Consider the following 20,877-nt stretch of genomic DNA (forward strand, 5'->3'; position numbering starts at 1 on the left):
ATAACTCTCTTGTCAACAATCCCATGATTTTATAGTATTGCTTAAATTGTAGGGAATTGGCTGTGTCCGATTTTGCTTGGTGTCACAGTTCTTAGACTCTCTCCCTCCTTTTCCTGCTTCCTGTTAGGAGCATGTCCTCTTATAGCTTAGAACACGTGGCTTGGAGATTCAGCCCCACTCCATTCTCAAACCAACCCAGAATCCTGATTGTGGATGTGAGGGCATTATGTAGTCTAATCCTAGATCTGGTCTCCGCTTGTCTTTGCACCTGTACTCTAACCACTGGCTTCTGCACTGTTTTGAAACCCACTTGTTGCCACCTTTTGCCTGTGTTTAACTAGATTCTTTGTTCAGTGCTTGAGTTTCATTTTTGGTAACTGCTTAAGAGTACTCAGGATTTGTCTTAAGATAAGACAAATCTTAAGATTTTTTATTTTAAATAAAATATCTTAAGATATTTTATTTTTTATTTTTATATTTGTAAGATAAGCAGACACAGATATGACTGTCATGAAGGAAGCAGTTTTTATGCTCACAGATCCCTGGAAGTAAAAGGTACAGCATGCCATGCATGGCCAAAAAGGGAAGCACCAGGGTTGGTCTGAGGGCAGAGGGAAAGGGGGAACATGGACAAGATCCTTTATCAAGGTTTCCATAGAAATAAAGGCATGAGACAAGGTAAGTATGTTAGACTTGTTTAAGTCATTTTAACAGGGTCTAGGGCATAGAAGCTGCCTCTCACTGCCTTAAATCTGGTCTGGGGTGTTTAGGGCAGCCAGTTATAGTCGCCTAGAAGAGCCCATTAAGGGAAGTGGTTATAGGTAAGGACTCTGGATTGGTTGGTTTACATTTGAAAGATATGATATGACAGAAGGTAAATCATTTATTTTCTCTAGAAATTTGCTAGCCCTGGGATGGGTAGCCCCTCCAGGGACAGCAAGGCCCCAATGTCAAAGCATGAAACATCACACAGTGAATTCTATGGTTTTCCATCAGTTTAATGACCTTCTTCCAACACTCATCTGATCCTAGGAGTTATGTTTACTTGTAGATCTTGACTCAAGCAAATCTGTCATATCCTAGAAATGATCAGGACCATGCCTCACATATGAAAACCAGCTCATAATAAGAAAAACTATTGGCTAATAGATCTTTATTATTCTACCAAGTCTAGAGTCTAGAAATTTTTATTTTCTGTTCTAAAATAACATTTTGCTTTCTTTGTAATTACTTGCAAAACCAAGTATGTACAGATTTCCACATCCTAAAGTATGTAACAGATTCCCACATCCTAAACCAGCCCCAATGAAGAACACTTACATTCTCAGCTCACTTTTAGGACATATTAAGACAGAGTTATAATTTATATCTATCATGAAAAGATAAAAGTCTTGAGCAAAAAAATTTAAATATGAATGAATTTTAGGATACTTTCCTTAAAATGGCAAAGCACCAATGGAGAAAAAAACGAATAAGGAAAAGAACCTCTGAACCTTGAACTGGGCAATCCCTGAACAAAAGTTTTCCTGATGGGGTCTAAGGGAAAAAAATGTATGGATTCAGATAAGTCTTTTGTGGCATATTATTTCATGTTTTAAAAGAAGCTGGTCATGACTCTAACAAGTTGTTGAGCTGAATGTGTTTTGTACATTTTCAACTTCATCTTTGTCATTCTTGATTTTTTAAACATTCTATAAAAGCTGAATAATATATTCATTGCATTTCCAAAATCCAACTTGCCTTCCTTTTTCATTTTATATCAAAAGACCTCTCACTATCAATGTAAATTTAAATTTGTATAGCAGTTTAGACTTTAAAAAGTGCCTCCATACTCATTTCTTAACCCACAGCAACTCTAAAAATGGGGAGGAAGTGCATATTCTCATTCAAATTGTCTAATAAATTAGTAAATGCTTTCTTTTTGGGGGGAGGGTGGTATTCAGCCAGCATTTATTTGACAGCCATTATGTACCAGGCACTATTCTAGGTGCTGAAGATGCAGAGGAAAATAAAATTAAATCACCATCTTCAGGTAATGCTGGCAGGAAAGGACATAATGAAGAAGTAAACAAGTAAATGAGAAAGCCCCAATTCAAACCCCAGTTCTCTCATTACGAACTTACAGCTCTGTGCAGGTTACTCCTCTTCCTCCCTAAACTATCCAATGCAAAAGTCCTCTTTGACATAAATTTTTGTAGTTTGAATTATCTGATTCATATCTCCCATTCTCAAAATTGATTCAGTTGTCTACTGTTAAAACATCATTCAATAACCATCCTGCTCAGAACAATATTGTAGATAATTATGAAGAACTCTCTCTACTTATCCTACCCCCCAAAACAAGATAAAAGAAGTCAACTTGAATGTAAAATAGTAATTACTAGAGGTTAGGAGGGGAAGAGAGAAGGCAAATAAAGGGAGGTTGGATTCTATCCACGCACTCCATGTGTGTGTACTTAAATATCATGCCAAACCCCATTAATAAGCACTATTAACATATGTTAATCAAAAATAAAATAAAAAGGGGCTGGGGTTGTGGCTCAGTGGTAGCGTGCTTACCTGGCATGTGTGACGCACTGGGTTGGATTCTCAGCACCACATACAAATAAATAAAATAAAGGTCCATCAATAACTAAAAAAAAATTTTTAAATAATAATAAAATAAAAAATACATTCACACTTGGAAAAATACATACCCTAAAACTTTAAAGTAAAAATTAATAACCTTCAAGAGCATACACATTTAATTATTAGTAGTTCTCTGCCTACAGACTTTCTGTAGGAGAGCATTTCAAATTACTCCCCTTTGTCTGTTTTCCATCTCACAGCACTCACTAGTAAGTTAACTTGTTCCATGTATCATTAGTAATTCATGACTTGCTTGTGAAAGTGCAGGGACAGCACTACTACAGACCTAATACAATGAATATCTTATTAGGAAGAAATTAACAAATGAATTGTTACTGATCAATAGGTGTTGAAGAGAAAATTACAATGATAGTAAAACCTAAATAATTTATACACAGTATTGATTTTTTCATTACATTAATTATTCTTTATAGCACACATAAGGAACTTGGAGAATAAAACTGTCAAAGCAAAGAAATTTATCTGTATTCGTGTTTTAGGCTCAAGTCTGAATTTAAAAGACAAAGAACAGGCCATGATCACAAATATTTTTAGAATGTACCCAATAATAAATTTGATGTTTCCAATGTACCTGAGTTTCTCCATGGTGTCAGAGGTTTTCATTCACAAGTGTTTTTTACATTTATCAATGAGAATAGTAATATAAATCTCTTCTAATACAAATATTAGAAATAGAAATAACTATTAATTCACCTCTTTCATCATATTCATAGAAGGCATAATAAGGAACCTGATGAAGCTGTGAGGGAAAGAAAATCTTCCCTGACACCTTCTCCAGATTTTTTAAGTTAATAGGACTTAAGTCCAGTTCAATGAAGTACAAATTCTCTACAACTAATAATTTTCATAGCCATCACAAGACAATTCCTGAGGCAAATTTACTGTGATAAGTAACTCTTCCCATAAAAACAAGGGTCCAAAGATGACCCCCTTTCTTACATGTCATTGCTGCCTATAGCCATGGCATACAATGGGACACTAAGGAAAAACAAAAGAGAGAGAACTGTGTATAAAGGTGGACCAAGAAAAAGACAGCATAGGGTATTATATTCTCCAGAGATGGCCCTATTCCCAGAAACTCAAAATCTGTTAAAACAGATTTAACATCCACAGCCATCCCAACAGATGTGATACACACAGATATTCCATTGAATATTGTTTTGTTATCTATCAATATGTATATAAACGAGCTTTTTGTGGCATTTGACTCTCAGGATTAAAGCATAATTCCTTCTTGGGTCTAGTTTCATCAGATATCAATTTTAATTATTTTCCATTATCTAATAATAATAAAGTTATACATTCTGCAGAGAAACATGCAAAATGCACACTTTTCATACATATCACATCTCCCCCAAAATAAAAACAAAAATAGTATTTCAAAGTCCTTTAAAATTGAACCTAAATACATTAGAATAATTTCATATGTGACATAATTTTTTTCTTCCCTCACATTTTCCTTTTGAGAGACTTAAAGCTCATAAATGTTACTCTGAAGAATCTTAATGCTCTTGGAAGAAAATCTAAGCAACAGAAAGCATCTCATTTCATAAATATGTTTTTGCAAACTATACCCAGTTTTGCACACTACTTGTCATGCCTAAACTAATATTATTATGTAACTCAAAATTTATAAACTGCCATAGATATAACATAAAATGTGTTGTCTACAGTGCATCTTTTTTTTAAGAGAGAGAGAGAATTTTTTAATATTTATTTTTTAGTTTTCGGCAGACACAACATATTTGTTTGTATGTGGTGCTGAGGATCGAACCCGGGCCGCACACATGCCAGGTGAGCGCGCTACCGCTTGAGCCACACCCCCAGCCCTACAGTGCATCTTGATACAAATTTGACTGCCCAAATCTGTCACTTTACCAGCTGATTCTTATGTGCTAAGGTGACAAATACCTAAATTTAGCATTATTTTTAATACTCAGCAAAAAGTCTCTTGCCTATGGTGGCTGTTCTTTTGAAAGTGTTTTTGTTTTTGTTGTTGTTGTTATTATTGATTTTTCTGTATTCACTATTCTTTAGGTAGAAACTCTGATCCATGAAGAGGACACTTGGTACAGGTACTAAAATACAGTATCGGTTCTTGTCTCATTTGTTGATCAAAACCAAGGCATCCATAAAATGAATTAGAAGAAACTTCAAACTATTTTAAGACACTGTGAAAGTTGTTTTCTGATTTCATTCCTCCCAATCCCAGCAACTCCAAATCCATTTCCATCTTTCTCTGCCTTGCCACAGGCCAAGGAACAACACATCAACTAGCTATTGTGCTGATAGCCTCCAGGTAGATTCACTCAGTGGAAGACAATGGAAAAGATGGACAGGTGGAAAGAGAAAGTGGTCCAGGCATATCCTCCCCACACTTCATTTCTCCTCAGGCCTATAGTTATGGCAGTTGTTTCTTTCCACAAACCTCTTCTTAGGTTTCCGCCACAGAGACGTAACTTCTGCTAGCCCCCAGAAGACAACAGATATGATAAAGCCTTTCTCTCCATTTGCTACTTCACAGACTCAGTTGACCTTGTTACTAGTTACAAGGTACCTTGAGGTCCAATACTGGTTCCATTACCTCTGTTCATAATTATGTGCAAGTTCCTTCAAAATCCTCAAAGGGGCTTCTGTTTGCCAAGATTCTGGCTAATAAAGCTGATAATGGCATCATGATACAGAAGAAGGTATAAGTAAATAAATGTACAGCAGCAGCATTTAAATATATTTGCACTTCAAATCAGATGGTCTCCTGGATAGTTGATTACTTCCCACAAATGCACTAATGAGGCAAACCACTGCACACAAGACGAATTTCTGTCTTCTACATTCAATGTTCCCTTCTTTCTGCTTTGGTTCTTTTAGCCCTTCTTCACCTTGACTGTTTTTGCCTTCTCTCCTTCTTCTGTGGCACCCTTCTAATTTATACTCCAGATGACCACTGTCTGCTCTCTTCCTTGGCTTGTCACCTTATTCTTTACTGTATTATAGGGATCTTCAGACTATACTCACACATTAAGTTAGTACGTGTCTTTCTAGGTCTAGGTTTTCACTTTTGAAGTAAACCCATAAAAGTTTACAGGTTTCTAATTAGAGTCCACAAAATACAGATGTCATCATACAAGTAAGTGTACAGATACATATTCAGAGCCTTGAACACTTTGGAAGAAATATTCTGTAAATCTAATACATAAATATTAAGGATATCAATGTGATCAGCCTTTATACCATCTTGGATTTATAAAGAAACTAGAATGTAGGGGCAAACACATACAGCATAAAATGCCAAGGTTCTGGAAAAAATAACACGGTAGTTATCAATAAAAAATGGCAAGATATTCATAATAGTAATGAACTACAAATATTATGTGCTCTCAGGCAACTAATTCCATTTCACTGTAGGACTGTTTCATGTATGAATTTCATTGTATGTGTTAAACATTTTTATTGCTGTTTCATTAATTTCCCATAAAAAATAAAACAATAAGCTGGGGGAAAAGCTGCAAGTTTCCATTCAGCAGTAGTCACTGAGTGCCCATGGAGTATCCATGGAGTCCTAAGAATTAACATTTAATTTTTATCTTTTATAGTTTTTCTTTGCATTGTAACTTGCAAGTTCATTTTTGCATTATATATAATGAAAATTTCCAGATTCAAAAAGGATAATACAAGCTTACTTATAATTTTATCATTACACAAAACAACATGTATGTATAAGACAAATCCCATAAAAAAATAGCTAACACATAAGATTTCCTGTGTTCCAAGAGAACCACATGGATTATTAATGCTCACAGCAAAATTTTATTCTAACTACTCCCATTTTCCTTTTTTTTAAATTTATTTTTTAGTTGTACACAATACCTTTTTTTTTTTTTTTTTTTTTTTTATGTGGTGCTAAGGATCAAACCCAGGGCCTCACGAATGCTAGGCGTGCACTGTACCTTTGAGCCAAGGTTCTGGAAAAACCTTTCTAGAGAAGGAAATGGCAGAGAAGAACAGATAACTGACTCAATCCAAGGTCACATGGCAGTGAGTGATTGAGCCAGATGAAAATCCAGGAGGTTTGACTTAGGAGTCCACGCTCTTAAACATCACTCTAATTGAATTCAGAAATCAGACAGCAACACGATTTTCAGTAATTTTCAGTGGCTTATATTTGTTACTGGTTTCCTTTAACTTCTCTTAAGAACTATTTTCTAATTCAAAATCTCTTCCTGCTGCCCTTCAATATCATAACCTCCAACTGCCAACAACTCAATCATCTAGCTTAGAACAGTAGTAATCCCTAGTCTGTATATACCAGAGGTTATATACACTTCTCTCATCCTTTCAGCCTAGATCAGAGTCCCCATCCTCTCAATTTAGGCTGATTTTTTTTTCTAAAGTAAAGATGAATGATGGAATTAACTTTTCTAAAAGGCATCTGTTTGTCCCCAAATGAACTTCTGATTTGCGGCACACTGTCTGATAGGAGAAACTTCCTAACATTGCCCAATAAACCCTGGCCTCCATACTTACTTTAACTCCTCTTTTAGAGAATGAGGGGAGTTGATACCTTAACTAATTATGAAAGTCAACCAATAAAAATTAGAATTTTCACCTGAGATAACAGTCTTTGACACAAAGCATTAACTCCATTTTCTAAAGGATCACAATCTTGTCAAGTTACATTGATAGTTTTAAAAGGTAATCTAAAAGCTAACATTTACTGAGCATCTTCTATGGGTTAATCTCTGTACTAGGTACTCTACATGTATTTACCAGCAAGTGTATTTACCAGAGGAAGAAAAAAACTACCTAAGTTAATAAATAGCATATTTTCTGACATTTAGGTAAATGCTTAGTTATAATTTAAACAATGTTGTATTAGCTAATCAAAATCAATTGTAAAGGTATATATCATATCACAAATTCAAAAACAAGATAAGTGATTACTACAAAATATTAACACAGGCTCCCCATTTAATTGCTTTCATACTGAACCAATTTCTAGGCCCAATAATTTATTTTGTGACTCTTAAAATCACATTAGAATTTGCCTGTCTCAATTAAACTGTTTAATTCATTATTGAGCATAAATAACTTTCAAATGACATAAGCTTCTGATTGTCTTTAGTCAAAATGAGATGAAAATAATTAGCTTTGGGGAATAATAACGTAAGAGTCTAAGATTAAGCAAAACCACATTATCAGTGGCTAAATTTTCCTAGCTTCTAATTATTACATGAAAATTTCTATTTCTCTAAAATCAACCCAATCAAATATCTCAAGGTGACTAGCAAGAAAAAGGCAAAAGAATAAATCATCTATTACCATTGACTACTTCCAATTTATATCCTTGCCGCTCACAAAAACTGAATGAGTTTAATTTAACCTCTTTCTGATTTATAGCAAATATTGGTAGCTTGAAGCAGAAGCAATACTTTAAGAGACCCTATAATGAACAAATAAGTGGATATGGCATACAGACAGTCTCTTATCTCTTAGTTTTACACTGCCACACAAACCTTATGGTAAAAATTAACCTTCTTGGCAGTTCAACATTTCTAATTAGAAGAGACATCAAACAGATTATGCTTTAGAAAGCAGCACAGGCTATAACATTCTGGAATATTTGAAACAGAGCCCTACAGATGCTGTATATATTTTAGTCTGGTGTCTAAAGGAAAAGCAATCACCAGAAGATGTTTCAAAGTGGTTCTGGTATTTTTGTGGAGAGTTGTGTTACATTTTCTCATCTCATATTTTTTGTACTCACTATTAAGAAGCAGGCAGTTTAGTACACAGGGTTCATTTATTGCTTTTGGCCCTGAATGTGTAAAATAGTCACCATCAGATTGTGCTTTACCAAAAGTTTCCTAGATAGAAATATTTACAAATTCTGGAGGATGGACTACTCTTCTCTTGTGTATGCATGAGGTAGGAAAGGAGAGACAAAAGATACCCTGCACTCAGATCCATAAAATAGAAGGCCACTCAGGTTAAGCCCTCCCCAAAGATTTCCTCCTACCACATCAGTAGCTCCCCAGCCACTTCGAAGGTTTTCATTACTGGGGGACACGCCACGCCACTTCACACAACAGCTCATGCTCATGTTAGACAGTTAAAATCTTATAAATTCTTACTCTGAGTTGAAATTCCATTGCTTCTTAACCTAATTCTACTCTTTAGAGTGATACAGAACAACTCTCCTCTACCTTCTATATAATCCTCTGAGTATTTGAAGACAAGCTTTATGTCTTTCTATATTTTTTCCATCTCCATATTAAACATTACCAATTCCTTCAATAAAATCTCACATGAACATGGTTTCCAGATGTTGCTGATAAATTTGAGTTGCAGTTTGACTCTAAAATTTCCCTAATTTGAATACAAAGAAGAGATCTGAAGATTCATTTATTTCTAATTTATTTGCATCTTTAGTCAACAAATTGGAGGGACTGTCCAGAACTCCATAGGCCCCTTGGCTCAGGAGCTGTATTCTTTCTGATAACTGATGTCCCCACTCCCAATGCACACACATGCAAGCAGGCTTTCTCCCTTTCTCCCTTTTTCTTCCCCTCCTCCCTGTCTTACCACCACCACCACCACAGATACACACACATCCCAGTCATAGAGGTAGCTCTGTGATACAAGAACAGTCAAAGAACACTGTCTCTCCAGCCACAATGACTGGCTGAAAGAACACACAAGCTGAAATTTGTCAGTTATTCTCCAAGACTTCTCAGAAAAGAAACTCTCAAGGAACTCAGAGAAGGCCTGCTTTCCTCTTGGCTTGCTGAGCTATTAGATGTGAAGGTCATTCATCCACCTCATGGAATGAGCACAATTTAGTAGAAGGAGATCACTATGCAAAAGAGTGTGGAGACAGAGATCCTAGTTCCAGTCAGTCCTGAAACCACCTCTACTCTTTCCTGGGGAATAGTAACATAAGTAACTCCGCTCTGGCTGGATTAAGTTTGAGTTAGGTTTGTATCACTTATTACATAGAGATAGGTCTAATATAATATCCAGATGGCTCCTATTGAAACAAGACCAATGGCATACAGGTCATAAAGCAGAAAGATTGCCACCCAACCTATAAGAGGATGTGATAGGATATCTTCCAGCATTATTTAAGAATTGGCATTATACTCACCTAACAAAATCTGTCTGTCTTCTCTAACTGCCTAGGCTCCATGGGACTGACACTGCTCAAAATTCTAAGACCATCATCATGCCTGGCACATAGTAAATAGGTACTTAAAATACCTTCTCCTACAGAGACAAACTGATGATGAAGTAGGCAAAACACTGAATTTAAATTATGAAAACAAAATATGAATTCCCTGGAGAAACCCGAAGCATATCATTTCACCTTTTTAGAGTTAGATTACTCATGAAAACTGTGGGACTAGATTATCTCTTTGGTCTTTTTTTAGCCATAAAATGGTATGTTTCTATCCATACTCAATAACCAAGAATCAGTTCATGCATATTAAGAGGAAAAATATTCAGTAAAAAAGAAAGAAGTATAAGATAGTGTGAAACAATAACATACCAAGTAATAATTGGGAGTAAAAAAAAAAAGCAACACAAAACTAACAGGAAGAAGTTATCTGTAATATGAGAAAAGAAGTCATTCAGATGTGCCATCTGCCTATTAGCTTCCTGTCTTATTCTAAGCAATTTGTGATTAGAAATTACTTCTGTGCTGGATCCACACTGCTAACCCAGAGGCTTGCCTCCTTCATGAGCAAGTGTAATTTCCATGATGGATCCTTCAACCCTTCCAGACGTCCCTTTTCAGAGTAGCACTCTTGCTTGTGCCTTTCTCCCAGATTTTCCTACCTCCTCTCTCACCATTTCAAATAGTTTTTCTTGTCATAAATAGAATGCCTATTATATTGTGTGTCCCCCATCCCCTGCTCCTTATCCTGCCCCCTGCAATGATTAATGTCCAAATGTCCATAATTTCCAATTTACTGCTTAAATTTAGAACTTAGGATTCTCAGTACAGAAAAAAACATAAAATGGCATCTCTATAAGTAAGTCAAGGTAACCCATTTATACCCAAGCTGCTCTAAGGAACTGACCTCAGATCCTTTTGGGAAAAAAAGGCCTTTATTAGGCAAAATATTATTAAAATTAGCAACTAATATCATAGTACTACTATATATCACATATTAAGTCTTAAGTACTGTATACCAGCAGTTTATACTATGCATATAAACTATGCTAAGCATTTTACATATATTAGCTCATTTAGTTCTCATAATATCTCTATAAGGGACATTCTAATTATTCAAATTATTCTAATTATTTAAAGGTGAAGAATCTGAGGCTCAGAAAGAGTAACTTACTGGTTACATGGCTGGTTAATACAAGAACCACATCCATCTGACTCCAGATTCCTAGCTGTTACCCATTATTTGATCCATAAGGGCACTGATCTTTGAGAGAAATGAGGAGGAGGTACCAAGGGAGGATCAAAAGCAGAGAGCCTAGGCAAATAAAATCAGCAGGATCTACTTCTCAGTTTTGCTTAGAGCCAGCTCTATTTGAAATAGAACCTTGTTCCCATTAAGTAGCAATAGATTATCTGCCATTTTGCATTGTGAAAATGTACCCTCCATTATCCAGGCTAATCTGGTTGACTGTAGAATGCTGTACACAAACATTACAATGACAGACAACTAATTCAGTCTTCTCTGCTAGGAAGATGCTAAGGTTAACATCTTTTCAACTTTATTCCTATAGCTTTGGATGCAGGGTGCTTCACTTATGTCACAACGATTCCTTCCTACAGTATCTAGAGAAGAAAAGCAATTGAGAATTGCTGGGAAAAAGAGAGGATGGTATTTTTTTTTTTTTAAAAAAAAGAGGATTATAAAAAGTGATACAAACAAAATACTACCATAAGAATTTTTTGAAGAAAATTAGGGCTGGGGTTGTGGCTCAGCAGTAGAGTGCTCACCTAGCATGTGCAAGGCCCTGGGTTCGATCCTCAGCACTATATAAAAATAAACAAATAAAAATATTGTGTCCAACTAAAAAAATAAATATTAAAAAAAGAAAACCAGTATAAGTGAATTGAGTATTTGATAACTTGTGATTTGGAGAGAAATTAATATTTATGACCCATCACTAAATAAAGGAAATAATTACACTGTGCCATATAAATCATATGTTTAAATGGTCAAGCTGAAATTTTCCTACATTATGAAATAGAGATATTCAGTATTTCCTACAGAAGTAACACCTTACTGTTTGTGATCTATGCAGGGCTTCATTTAATGGCAGCATCATTTCATCACTCAGCAAAAAAGCCAATTATTTTGAGATTCTGGGCCCTCCTCTAACTTCTAAATCTTCATCTATTCACTAAGACATTGGTTTAAAAAAATGAATCCCTACTAAACAGTCATTAGGTGTTTCTGTCTCAGTTTTATATGAGACTTTTTAATAAAAGTCTCAGTTTTGGTGAAATAATAGTTAGGAAGCACACTAGCAAACTCTGGTGTCAAACAGGAATATATAATATCTAAATAAAAAGAATAAAGCATAGGATGAAATATAACAGACGAACTCACTTAAGTGAGCATGCTTATGTTAAAAAGTTTGGAAGTAACACTTGGCTGTTTTAGGACCAAATGAAGTGGCAGAATCTAAAATAACATACCATTAAAATTTTTTTAAAAAGAAGGTCCCAAAGTATCCTACTGAGAGACTCTAATGCCCTCATTCCAAGCCCAGTCAGTTTCTTATTCTAATCAATTTCCATGAAACAGGGAAAGGAGCAGGGAGGAGAGAGTATTTGAAAAACTACCAGAGTAAAAAAAAAAAAAATCCTATAATGAAATTTTGCTCATACTTGGAGAAATGAAGTAGAATTAGATGCTTCAGTGGCAGCGAATTCCAGAATCTGGGTAGTTTCCAGTAAATGAAGCTTTTCCATAATGTCAAATGCAAAAGCTATCTGATACCAACATTACTGAGCCGAGTGTTTAAATTCCTATTTCCTTACACCAAATTGTTTGAACCTTTGAGATAAAAACTTCAATAAACTAGTGTTCCAAGCTTTTAATATTTTAGTCCCTTGAGCAAGCATGTCAGATTAATCTTCAGATTGCAATGGGCATAAAGAGCATTCAACCAAATTCTTAAACCCATACCTCTCTCAAAGGATGTTAATAGCATAAGCAGTTTCATTGACTATTAGATTTCAAACTTTCCTAATCTTCAACTGCATTACCACTTTCTAAAAGGGGGGCGGAGTGGGGGGGGGAGCCATTCCCTCGTTAAAGCAAAGTATGTTACTTACGTGATCTTTGTACCCACTCAGTTGGTAGCACACTGCCAGGCACACAGTAGGCATTTAACAAATATTTTTGAAAAAAATTGATAGAATGGCCTGAGAGAGAGTGGAAATCTTGCTGAGAACAGCATGAGCCCAAATCCTGGCACTGCTGGGTAACAAAGACCATCTCCAGAATTAGGGTTATCGATGTAAAGCAGGAATTTGCGGGTGGATCTTCAAAGAGCCATCAGGAAGATTGTTTTCTGAGCTGATGGGCAGTCACCCAAGAGCCACTTATGAAGAGATTACATTCCTCTCCTCTATATCATGCCTGGAAAACTCCTGCCCTCCACCACCACCACCTCCCCCTGCCTTTTCCTGGGTTTGGGGTTCCGCCACAGAACTTAAGTATAAGATTCCAGCCTCTGGTCTAACCAGCCCCCGACCCCATAGCCATTCCACGGTGTTCATTGAGCAGGCAGGATACACAGCACACGACAGCTCCCTACACCTTTGAAGGTGAAAGCAGGAGGTGGGAGGGGGTAGCGGAAAGCAGGGGGAACTAAAGAACTGGTGAGTTCAAGATCCCGGCGCTAACCAGAGATTTCTCATCCCTCACCCAAAGCCTCGGCCCCAACCGCTACAAAAGGCTGACAAGCTCAGGGAACTCCGGGCCGCCTGGAGCCGGGACTTGGGGGAGAGGGGCAGCACTTGGGGCAGCAAGGTAGCAGGAAGCTAGACGGGACATGGGACAGTACCTGGTGTGGCTGTGGTTGCGGGGGCAGTCCTTCTTCTCCATGATGGCCGGCACGCAGTTGGTGAGCTCAGTCCAGTCCGCATGCAGCCCGCAGCTCCAGCCGGTGGAGAAGCGGGAGAAGAGCCACGTCTCCTTCTTGCCGGGCCGGTGGCAGGTGCACTTCTTCTGGCCGGCTTTGCAGCTACAGGGCTGCTCCAGCCGGATGTTCTTCACCAGGTGCCGGCCGAACGTAGTGCCCCCGGTCTTCTGGATGTGCAGGAACACAATCACGTCGCGCCCTTTAATGTTGAAATCCACGAAGCGAGTCAGGTCCTTCAGGGTGAAGTTGAAGCGCGGCACGAAACGGGGCAGGGACCCGTTTTCGGGGGCCTCGGGGTCCGGCTCCTCTTCCTCTTCTTCCTCCTCCTCCTCTGGATCCCCCGGCTCCTCGTCTTCGTCCTCCGGCGCCGAGACCCCCTGCATCCCTTCGGGCGGCCCCCGGGGCGGCGGCGGCAGCTGGGGCCGCCGCTCCCACTCCTCCGGAGGCGCCTGTGCGCGGCGGGCGGGACTCGGGGCGGCTGGCGGGCGGGCCTCCCCCGCGCGGGGCTGCTCCCCGAAGTTGGTGCAGGAGCTGGTGCAAGAGGGGGACACGTACTGGTACATGATGACCACGAAGAGGAGAGTGAGCACCGGCGTCAGCAGCCACTTGTTGAACCTTTCATCCATGGTCCCGCTCTCAGGCCGGCAGGTGAAGCGGCGGCGGCGGCGGCGACGATGGCTGCAGCGGCGCGGACCGGCGCCTGCTCGGAAGTTTCGGGGACTCCGGGGCGCGGCTCGGAGCCCGCCGCTCCTCCATGCCCCTGACGCCGAGGCGTGTGGCTGGCTGGCGGCCCCGCAGCACTCGGGGGCTGACGAAGCCGGGGCCTGTGAGCCGAGCAGGAAAGGCGGGCGCCGGTGCGCGCGGCTGCGGCTGCGGCGTGGAGCGCCCTACACTCCCGGGGGCGCCGGGCTCGGCCGGCTCCTCGCTCCCGCCCGGGCGCGGCGCGGCGCTCTCAGGCGACACAGAGCATCCCGCAGCCGGCTCGCAGACGCTCAGGCGCTGGGAAGCGGGGATCGGGTCCTGGACCTGCCCGGGGCAGCCGGGCAGCTGGGCTGCTGTGGCCGCGAGCGCAGGGGCTGCATGAGGCTCGCCAGGGCGCCCGCCAAGGGCGAAGGCGCGGCTCGGCCCCGCCGCCCCAGGCGACCGTGGCACCGCGCCCCTCTCGAGTACCCAGCACCTTTGGCGGTGGGTCGACGGGCGCGGGATCTTCGAGGGCGGACGGCGCCCGCTGCAAGTTTGCAGAGCAGCCCCCTCAGCGGCAGCGGGCCACGCGCCTCTGTGGAGCCGCCTCTCCTGGATAGTCGCACTGCTGCTTCGGGTTGGTCAGCCCAGGAGCAGGGACGTAGACACTCTCTCACACACAGGCTGGCACAGCCACAACCCGCCAGCCGGTGTGACAGGAGCCCTGCTACCCGCAGCAAAAAACCTGCCCTAGGTACGGAGCATGCGCCAAAGCCTTCCCCAGCCCCGGAGGAGTTTCCAGGGGAGGAGTCGGGGCTCCGAGGGGCTCGGGGGCGGCAACTGGGGGTGGGAATCCCTTCAGCCTGGAGCGAAGAAAGATTTGGCAGAAAGGCTAAGGTGCAGCGAGAAACAGCCCCGAGGAGGGCGTCTCTGGTGCTGATCTGACACCTCTACACTGGCAGCTTTCTCAGTTTGAGAGTGGACAGAAACCTGGGCGGCCTTCTTTACAGAAATAACCGCTGAAGGAACCACCTAAACTAGACTTAACACGGATTCGCTGGTTCCTCCTGGGCAGGGGAAATTGCTCCCCAAGACATCCTTAACTGGTGCTCAAAATTTATTTCGGTCCTTTCTCAACTACGAACTTACCTATGCCCAACTCCACTCTGTTTATTCAACCAGCATCCATTAGATGCCTTTTGTATATGAGACTCTGTGTTCAATGCACATTTCATTTCTTCCAGCTCCGGACTGTCCAGTCCACAACCATGCAGAACATACTAGTTTAGTGATCACCTTCTAAATTCATTCTACTAATATGTACTGGGTTTCTTAATGTTCAAGGCTGACTCCTTTGCACCTACTTTTACATATATTTCTTTTTTTTTTTTTGAGAGAGAGAGAGAGAGAATTTTTAATATTTATTTTTAGTTTTATCGATGGACACAACATCTTTGTCTATATGTGGTGCTGAGGATCGAACCCGGGCTGCACAAGCATGTCAGGCGAGCTCGCTACCGCTTGAGCCACATCCCCAGCCCCATATATTTCTTTTTAAAAAAATTTTTTTTTAGTTTTTGACGGATATTTATTTATTTATTTATTTATTTATTTTTATATGCAGTGTTGAGAATCGAACCCAGTGCCAAACACATGGTGGGCAAGCGATCTACCAGTGAGCTATAATCCCAGCCCCCTTGGGTGGCTGTATTTCATAAATTAAGCCCTTCTTTTTCTGCAGATGTTTTTGAAAACTTTATTTCTCAAGTATTTAGATTTTGTATTTAATCCCAAATATTTTCTTAAAATCAACCTCTATTTTTTAGATAATGAATGGATTTACCATCAAATTAGAGTAACTGCCCCACCACTATCCCTAGACCTGCCTGACCTGCTTTCTGAGTGAAGAATGGCAGTGTATTGAAGTTGGAGTCAATGCAGTGTGACTTCCTGGTCCAGGCCAAACTGCTTCTCCTGGATATCCTGCCAGCACAGTTCTGGGCATTCCACACCTCCATAGTAGCCCACCTGCCCAAGTGGCCTCTTTGTAATCTATGCAGTAAGTACTTCCTGAGACCCTGTTGATCTCCTTATCATGTCCCCTTTGCAGCCATTCAGATCTCCTTAAGTTATGCTAAAGTTTGCCCATAGGAAATTTATTTTTATTATTCTTTTTTAAAAATATTATTTTGGGGATTCTTCTCAATAAAGTTTTCTTCCTTTGTTTCCTTTCCTGTTTGTGACTCTATAAACATCCACAAACTGTGCCCTTACTGAGGGAGCCTATATTTGTAAGAAAGGTGTTGGGTTAGATAAATCAGCTTCTCTAAAGTTCATTTGATTCTATTTATTTTGCTCTCACTTAGGTTTAAAATACCATTAATGGCATCACACTACACTTCAAAGCAAGAAATCGTGAGAGAATAAGAACCCAATAGAATCCAGCAATTTTTAAAAAAATTTTTTTTAGTTATAGATGGACACAATACCCTTTATTTTATTTTATTTTATTTTATTTTATTTTATTTTATTTTATGAGATGCTGAGGATTGAACCCTGTGCATCACACATGCTGGGCATGCACTTTACCACTGAGCTACAACTCCAGCAATTATTTCTTGAATACATCTAGCTGATGGTGTTGCTTATTTATATATGTATATATACCTCCAAATATATATATATATATATATATATAAAACCTTTAATCAAGTAATAAAATCATTATACTTTTTCATATAACCTTATTTGAGAAGGTTCTTATTTTCTATACATTTACTTGATATCACACAGACAAATAGAACCTTTTTAGTCACCTAAATTGTTAACTGGAGCACTAGTGGTAATTTCCATAGTGGAAAAGCTCTTTCCTAGCCATTGTGCCCTTTGTACCTCAGAACAAAATCCTTAAGGAGATTAATGAAGTATAATATCCCATTTCAAAGATGAGGAAACTGAACCAAAGAAAGGTAGGTGAAAGCAAAGTCAGGTTTAGAAACTAACTTCCCTGGAGTATATTCAAATCATCACTGAAGAAATCCAGAGAACATCAACAACAGAGCTCATAATTTCCTCTCTCCCCTCTTGGGACTCTTTGAGTCAGGAATCAGGAAGAGACAACAGAATAATTAAATTATTTTCCCTTTCCCCTGGCTTTATGAGCAAAGCTGAGCAATTCTACATCCTACAGTACTTTGGAACCTACTCTGTAAGTTTCCAGATAAACAGGGGAAATATAATAACAATCATGAAATTATTATACCATTATTAAAATAAGTTATTTAGAAGAATTTCAAAAGAAAATATTGTAACAAATATAACAGCTATGTTGCTAATACAACTTGTGTGTCCATAAGAATGTCCTTAACAAACATTATCCCAGAAGTTCTCTTTCTGGTTCCAGTAAAATACCTAATGGAGTGCCACCATTTCTTTTAGGTAATCACATGGAAAACAACACAGAGTCAAGGCAATTACATAGATAATTCAGGCATGTACCAGGTATTCATTTTTAATGACAAATAACGTTGGTTGGGTAAACATGGTCTGTCCTAAATTTGGTCTTGGTATGACCTAATCAATGCTCTTAAATCATGCAATAAACAGGCTTTCTTATCTACAAGGGCAGACCTCACATTCGGGCAAAAATGAATAGAAACTTTCTAAAATTGAATGTTCTCCAGGTAAAAAGGAAAAACATGTTTGCATTCAGCCTACTATAGTTACTCCACGATGACACCAGCTGGCAATTGTTTTCTGGCTAACAGATTGCAGCTACTATGATTCCTACACAAATTATTAAAATAATAAAAATAATGTTTTCAAAGAGCTTTCTTCGACTTCCTTTGCCAGTCTAGCAATGAGCTTAACACTATCTGTGAGGCAATTTGTTCACCTAATTTTATGCCTTAATAAGCTTTACTACAATTATTTTCTTGCCTGATTATTTCTCTGCCTTAACTTTAGTACTCTTCTTCCTTTTTCTTCTCAGATATACTCAAACCTGTTAACAACATTGCACTCCCCCAGGATTCAAACTTTTGATTAGAACAGTCTCCATTTAATCAAGTTCAATTGGGAGATAAAATTGCATCTCAACTTCTTCGTTTTCCCTTTGGTGCAAGAAACTGCCTTGAGAATGTTGAGGAAACCCTGGAGAGATTAACAATCCAAACAATAACAGAGAATGGTTTTGGATCCCTACATTAGCACATAGAAATATATAGATATGAATGCCTTTCAATGGCGATGAAAAACAAAATAGATTATGTCAGTCTATGGCAGCGTGAATCTATCTTTCAAAAATAGAAAATGCTCTTATACACTGAAATGACTTCTTTCACATTTTTTGTAAACAACCCCCCCAACCCCCTAGGGTAAGCAGTTTGCAAATAACAGCAAAGTGGTAGCTTTTTTTTTTTTTCCTTAGGAAATTAAATGTAAGACTTTGTATAGTCAGGGCAAACTGCAAAAAGAATTGTGATACATGCTAAATGTATTCCAGTTCACTACATGATTGTAACTTTGGGGCAACTGTGACCCTACATTCTGCTTCCAATAGCTTTCTATTTTTATAAACAGCTCATGTTTTGCTTTATTGTACAACCTCTTTATTCACCATAGATGGCAATCTGAGTGAACAGTGGAAACTATGTTAACTGTACGCATAATGTATTAATTCAATATAATGTAAGTAGATGCACTCATTTTTTTCACGGTAGATATGCATTTATTTCTTCAACAAGAACTGGTTAAGCATTTATTGTATACTGGCTATTGTTCTGAGTGTTTTAAACACACCATGAAACAAGAACAATAAGGACCCTGCCCACATGTATCTTACATTCCAACAGTGGAAAAATGAATGATGAAGAAATAAGTGAAATTCATGCATTTAGTTAAAAGATGTATGTTGACACCCTGACATGTGTCAGATATTTTTAGATACTTGGGATACACTAGTGAGCAATAAAGGTAATAATTTTTGTCCTAAAAAGCTCAAAAGCCAATAGTTCCGAACAGTATAGAATGAGTTAGATAATGGGAGATGGGTCATGTCAGGACTTGTGAGACATTGTAAGAATTTCACTCTTAGAAAAATAGGAAATCAGTGCAGGATATGAACAGTTTCTAAAGGGTCATTTTGACTGTTGATAAGAAACTATAAGAGGACAAAAATAGAAACAGGAAAGCCTGTTAAGTAGCTGTTCTTAACCAGGTAAGAGGTGATGGTGGTTCAGACCAAGACAAGGAGACAAGGTGGTAGCAGAAGAGTTGGTGGGAAGTAGTGAGATTGCCTGTAGTTTCAGGACAGAACCATTGATGTTCCCTGGTAGATTGAATGTGAAAAATAAAGGAAAGAGTCAAGGACGATGCCAAGATGTGGGGCCTAAGCAACTGGAAAGAAGGAATTGTCATCAACTGAGATTATTACATCAACTAAGATTATTACAATTGCTAGGAAGGAAATATAAAGTGTTATGTGACAAAGAGTAAATGGCAGGGGTGGAGAGAGTGGGCCAGTCCTTCTCATTTTGCAGTCATCAGAGACTGTTGTCACAGGGACACAAAGAGGCTGCATCCCAAAGGATTAGCATGAACTAGCCATGCTGAACACCCTGGAGATATGCTTTCTAAACAGACAATGATTGCAAAGTTCTGGAGTTGGAAAGAACTTAGGGGCTCAAGGTAGAAAAGGGACATTAGAGGAGAGGTTGGGGCTATATCATTCAGAGCATGAATGTAGTTACAAAGAAGCCATTGGAGACTTGTAAGCAAGGAACTGACACAACTAATGGATATTGAGAGCTCACTAGGCTCCATGAAGAATGGATCGGGAAGGATTAGAGAGAAAGCAGGGAAACCAGATAAAAGACAAGTGCAATTGTCCAAGCAAGAGATGGTGGGACTTGCAATAGGATGGCAGCAGTGGAGAAAATAATTTTCAAAGTCATGAGTCCAAAGACTTGCTCTAGAAAGGTGTAACTTCCTTCATTTGTCAATAAAAAGACAAAAACTGTCTGTAAGATTCCATTGCTAGAAACAGAAGGAAATGAAAAGAATCCAATTTAAGTTAATTGAGTCACTTCTTAGTTAACCTCTTTCTCTTTAGGGTGAGTGGTCAAGGTCATGTTTTTCACCCCTCTTCCCCTAGAGTGATCTAAGTTAGGGAGTTTATATAGCATCTTTGTGCTGACTGAGAAGTGTGGTCCATAGGAAATTACCTTTTCCTCCCTTTTAGTCCTACCTGGACTCAGACATATATCTTAATTTCTGATGGGTCTTCTGTTATTCTGTTATAGTCTCAGCTACCATCTTCCTATGACTGGCATCTTCTGCTAGTGAACTGTGAGACCTTTCCTAATTGCCAGTCTCTTCAGCTCTTTGATGTCCTTTTCTCAGTGACCCATTACTATCAAAACCAGT

The 20,877-nt window shown here is 39.1% G+C and overlaps 1 protein-coding gene across 1 annotated transcript in view; it reads right to left on the reverse strand.

Moving 5' to 3' along the window:
• Nucleotides 1–14,396, reverse strand: part of Hs6st3 (heparan sulfate 6-O-sulfotransferase 3) — a 639,394-nt gene extending 624,998 nt beyond the window's left edge. Inside the window, exon 1 of the mRNA XM_026400285.2 lies at nucleotides 13,693–14,396. Coding sequence (XP_026256070.1) covers nucleotides 13,693–14,396 — 704 coding nt within the window. The remainder of the gene's footprint in view (nucleotides 1–13,692) is intronic.
• Nucleotides 14,397–20,877: the final 6,481 nt, after the last annotated feature.

Source organism: Urocitellus parryii, chromosome 2, assembly GCF_045843805.1.
Source record: "Urocitellus parryii isolate mUroPar1 chromosome 2, mUroPar1.hap1, whole genome shotgun sequence".
Taxonomy (NCBI): Eukaryota; Metazoa; Chordata; class Mammalia; order Rodentia; family Sciuridae; genus Urocitellus; species Urocitellus parryii.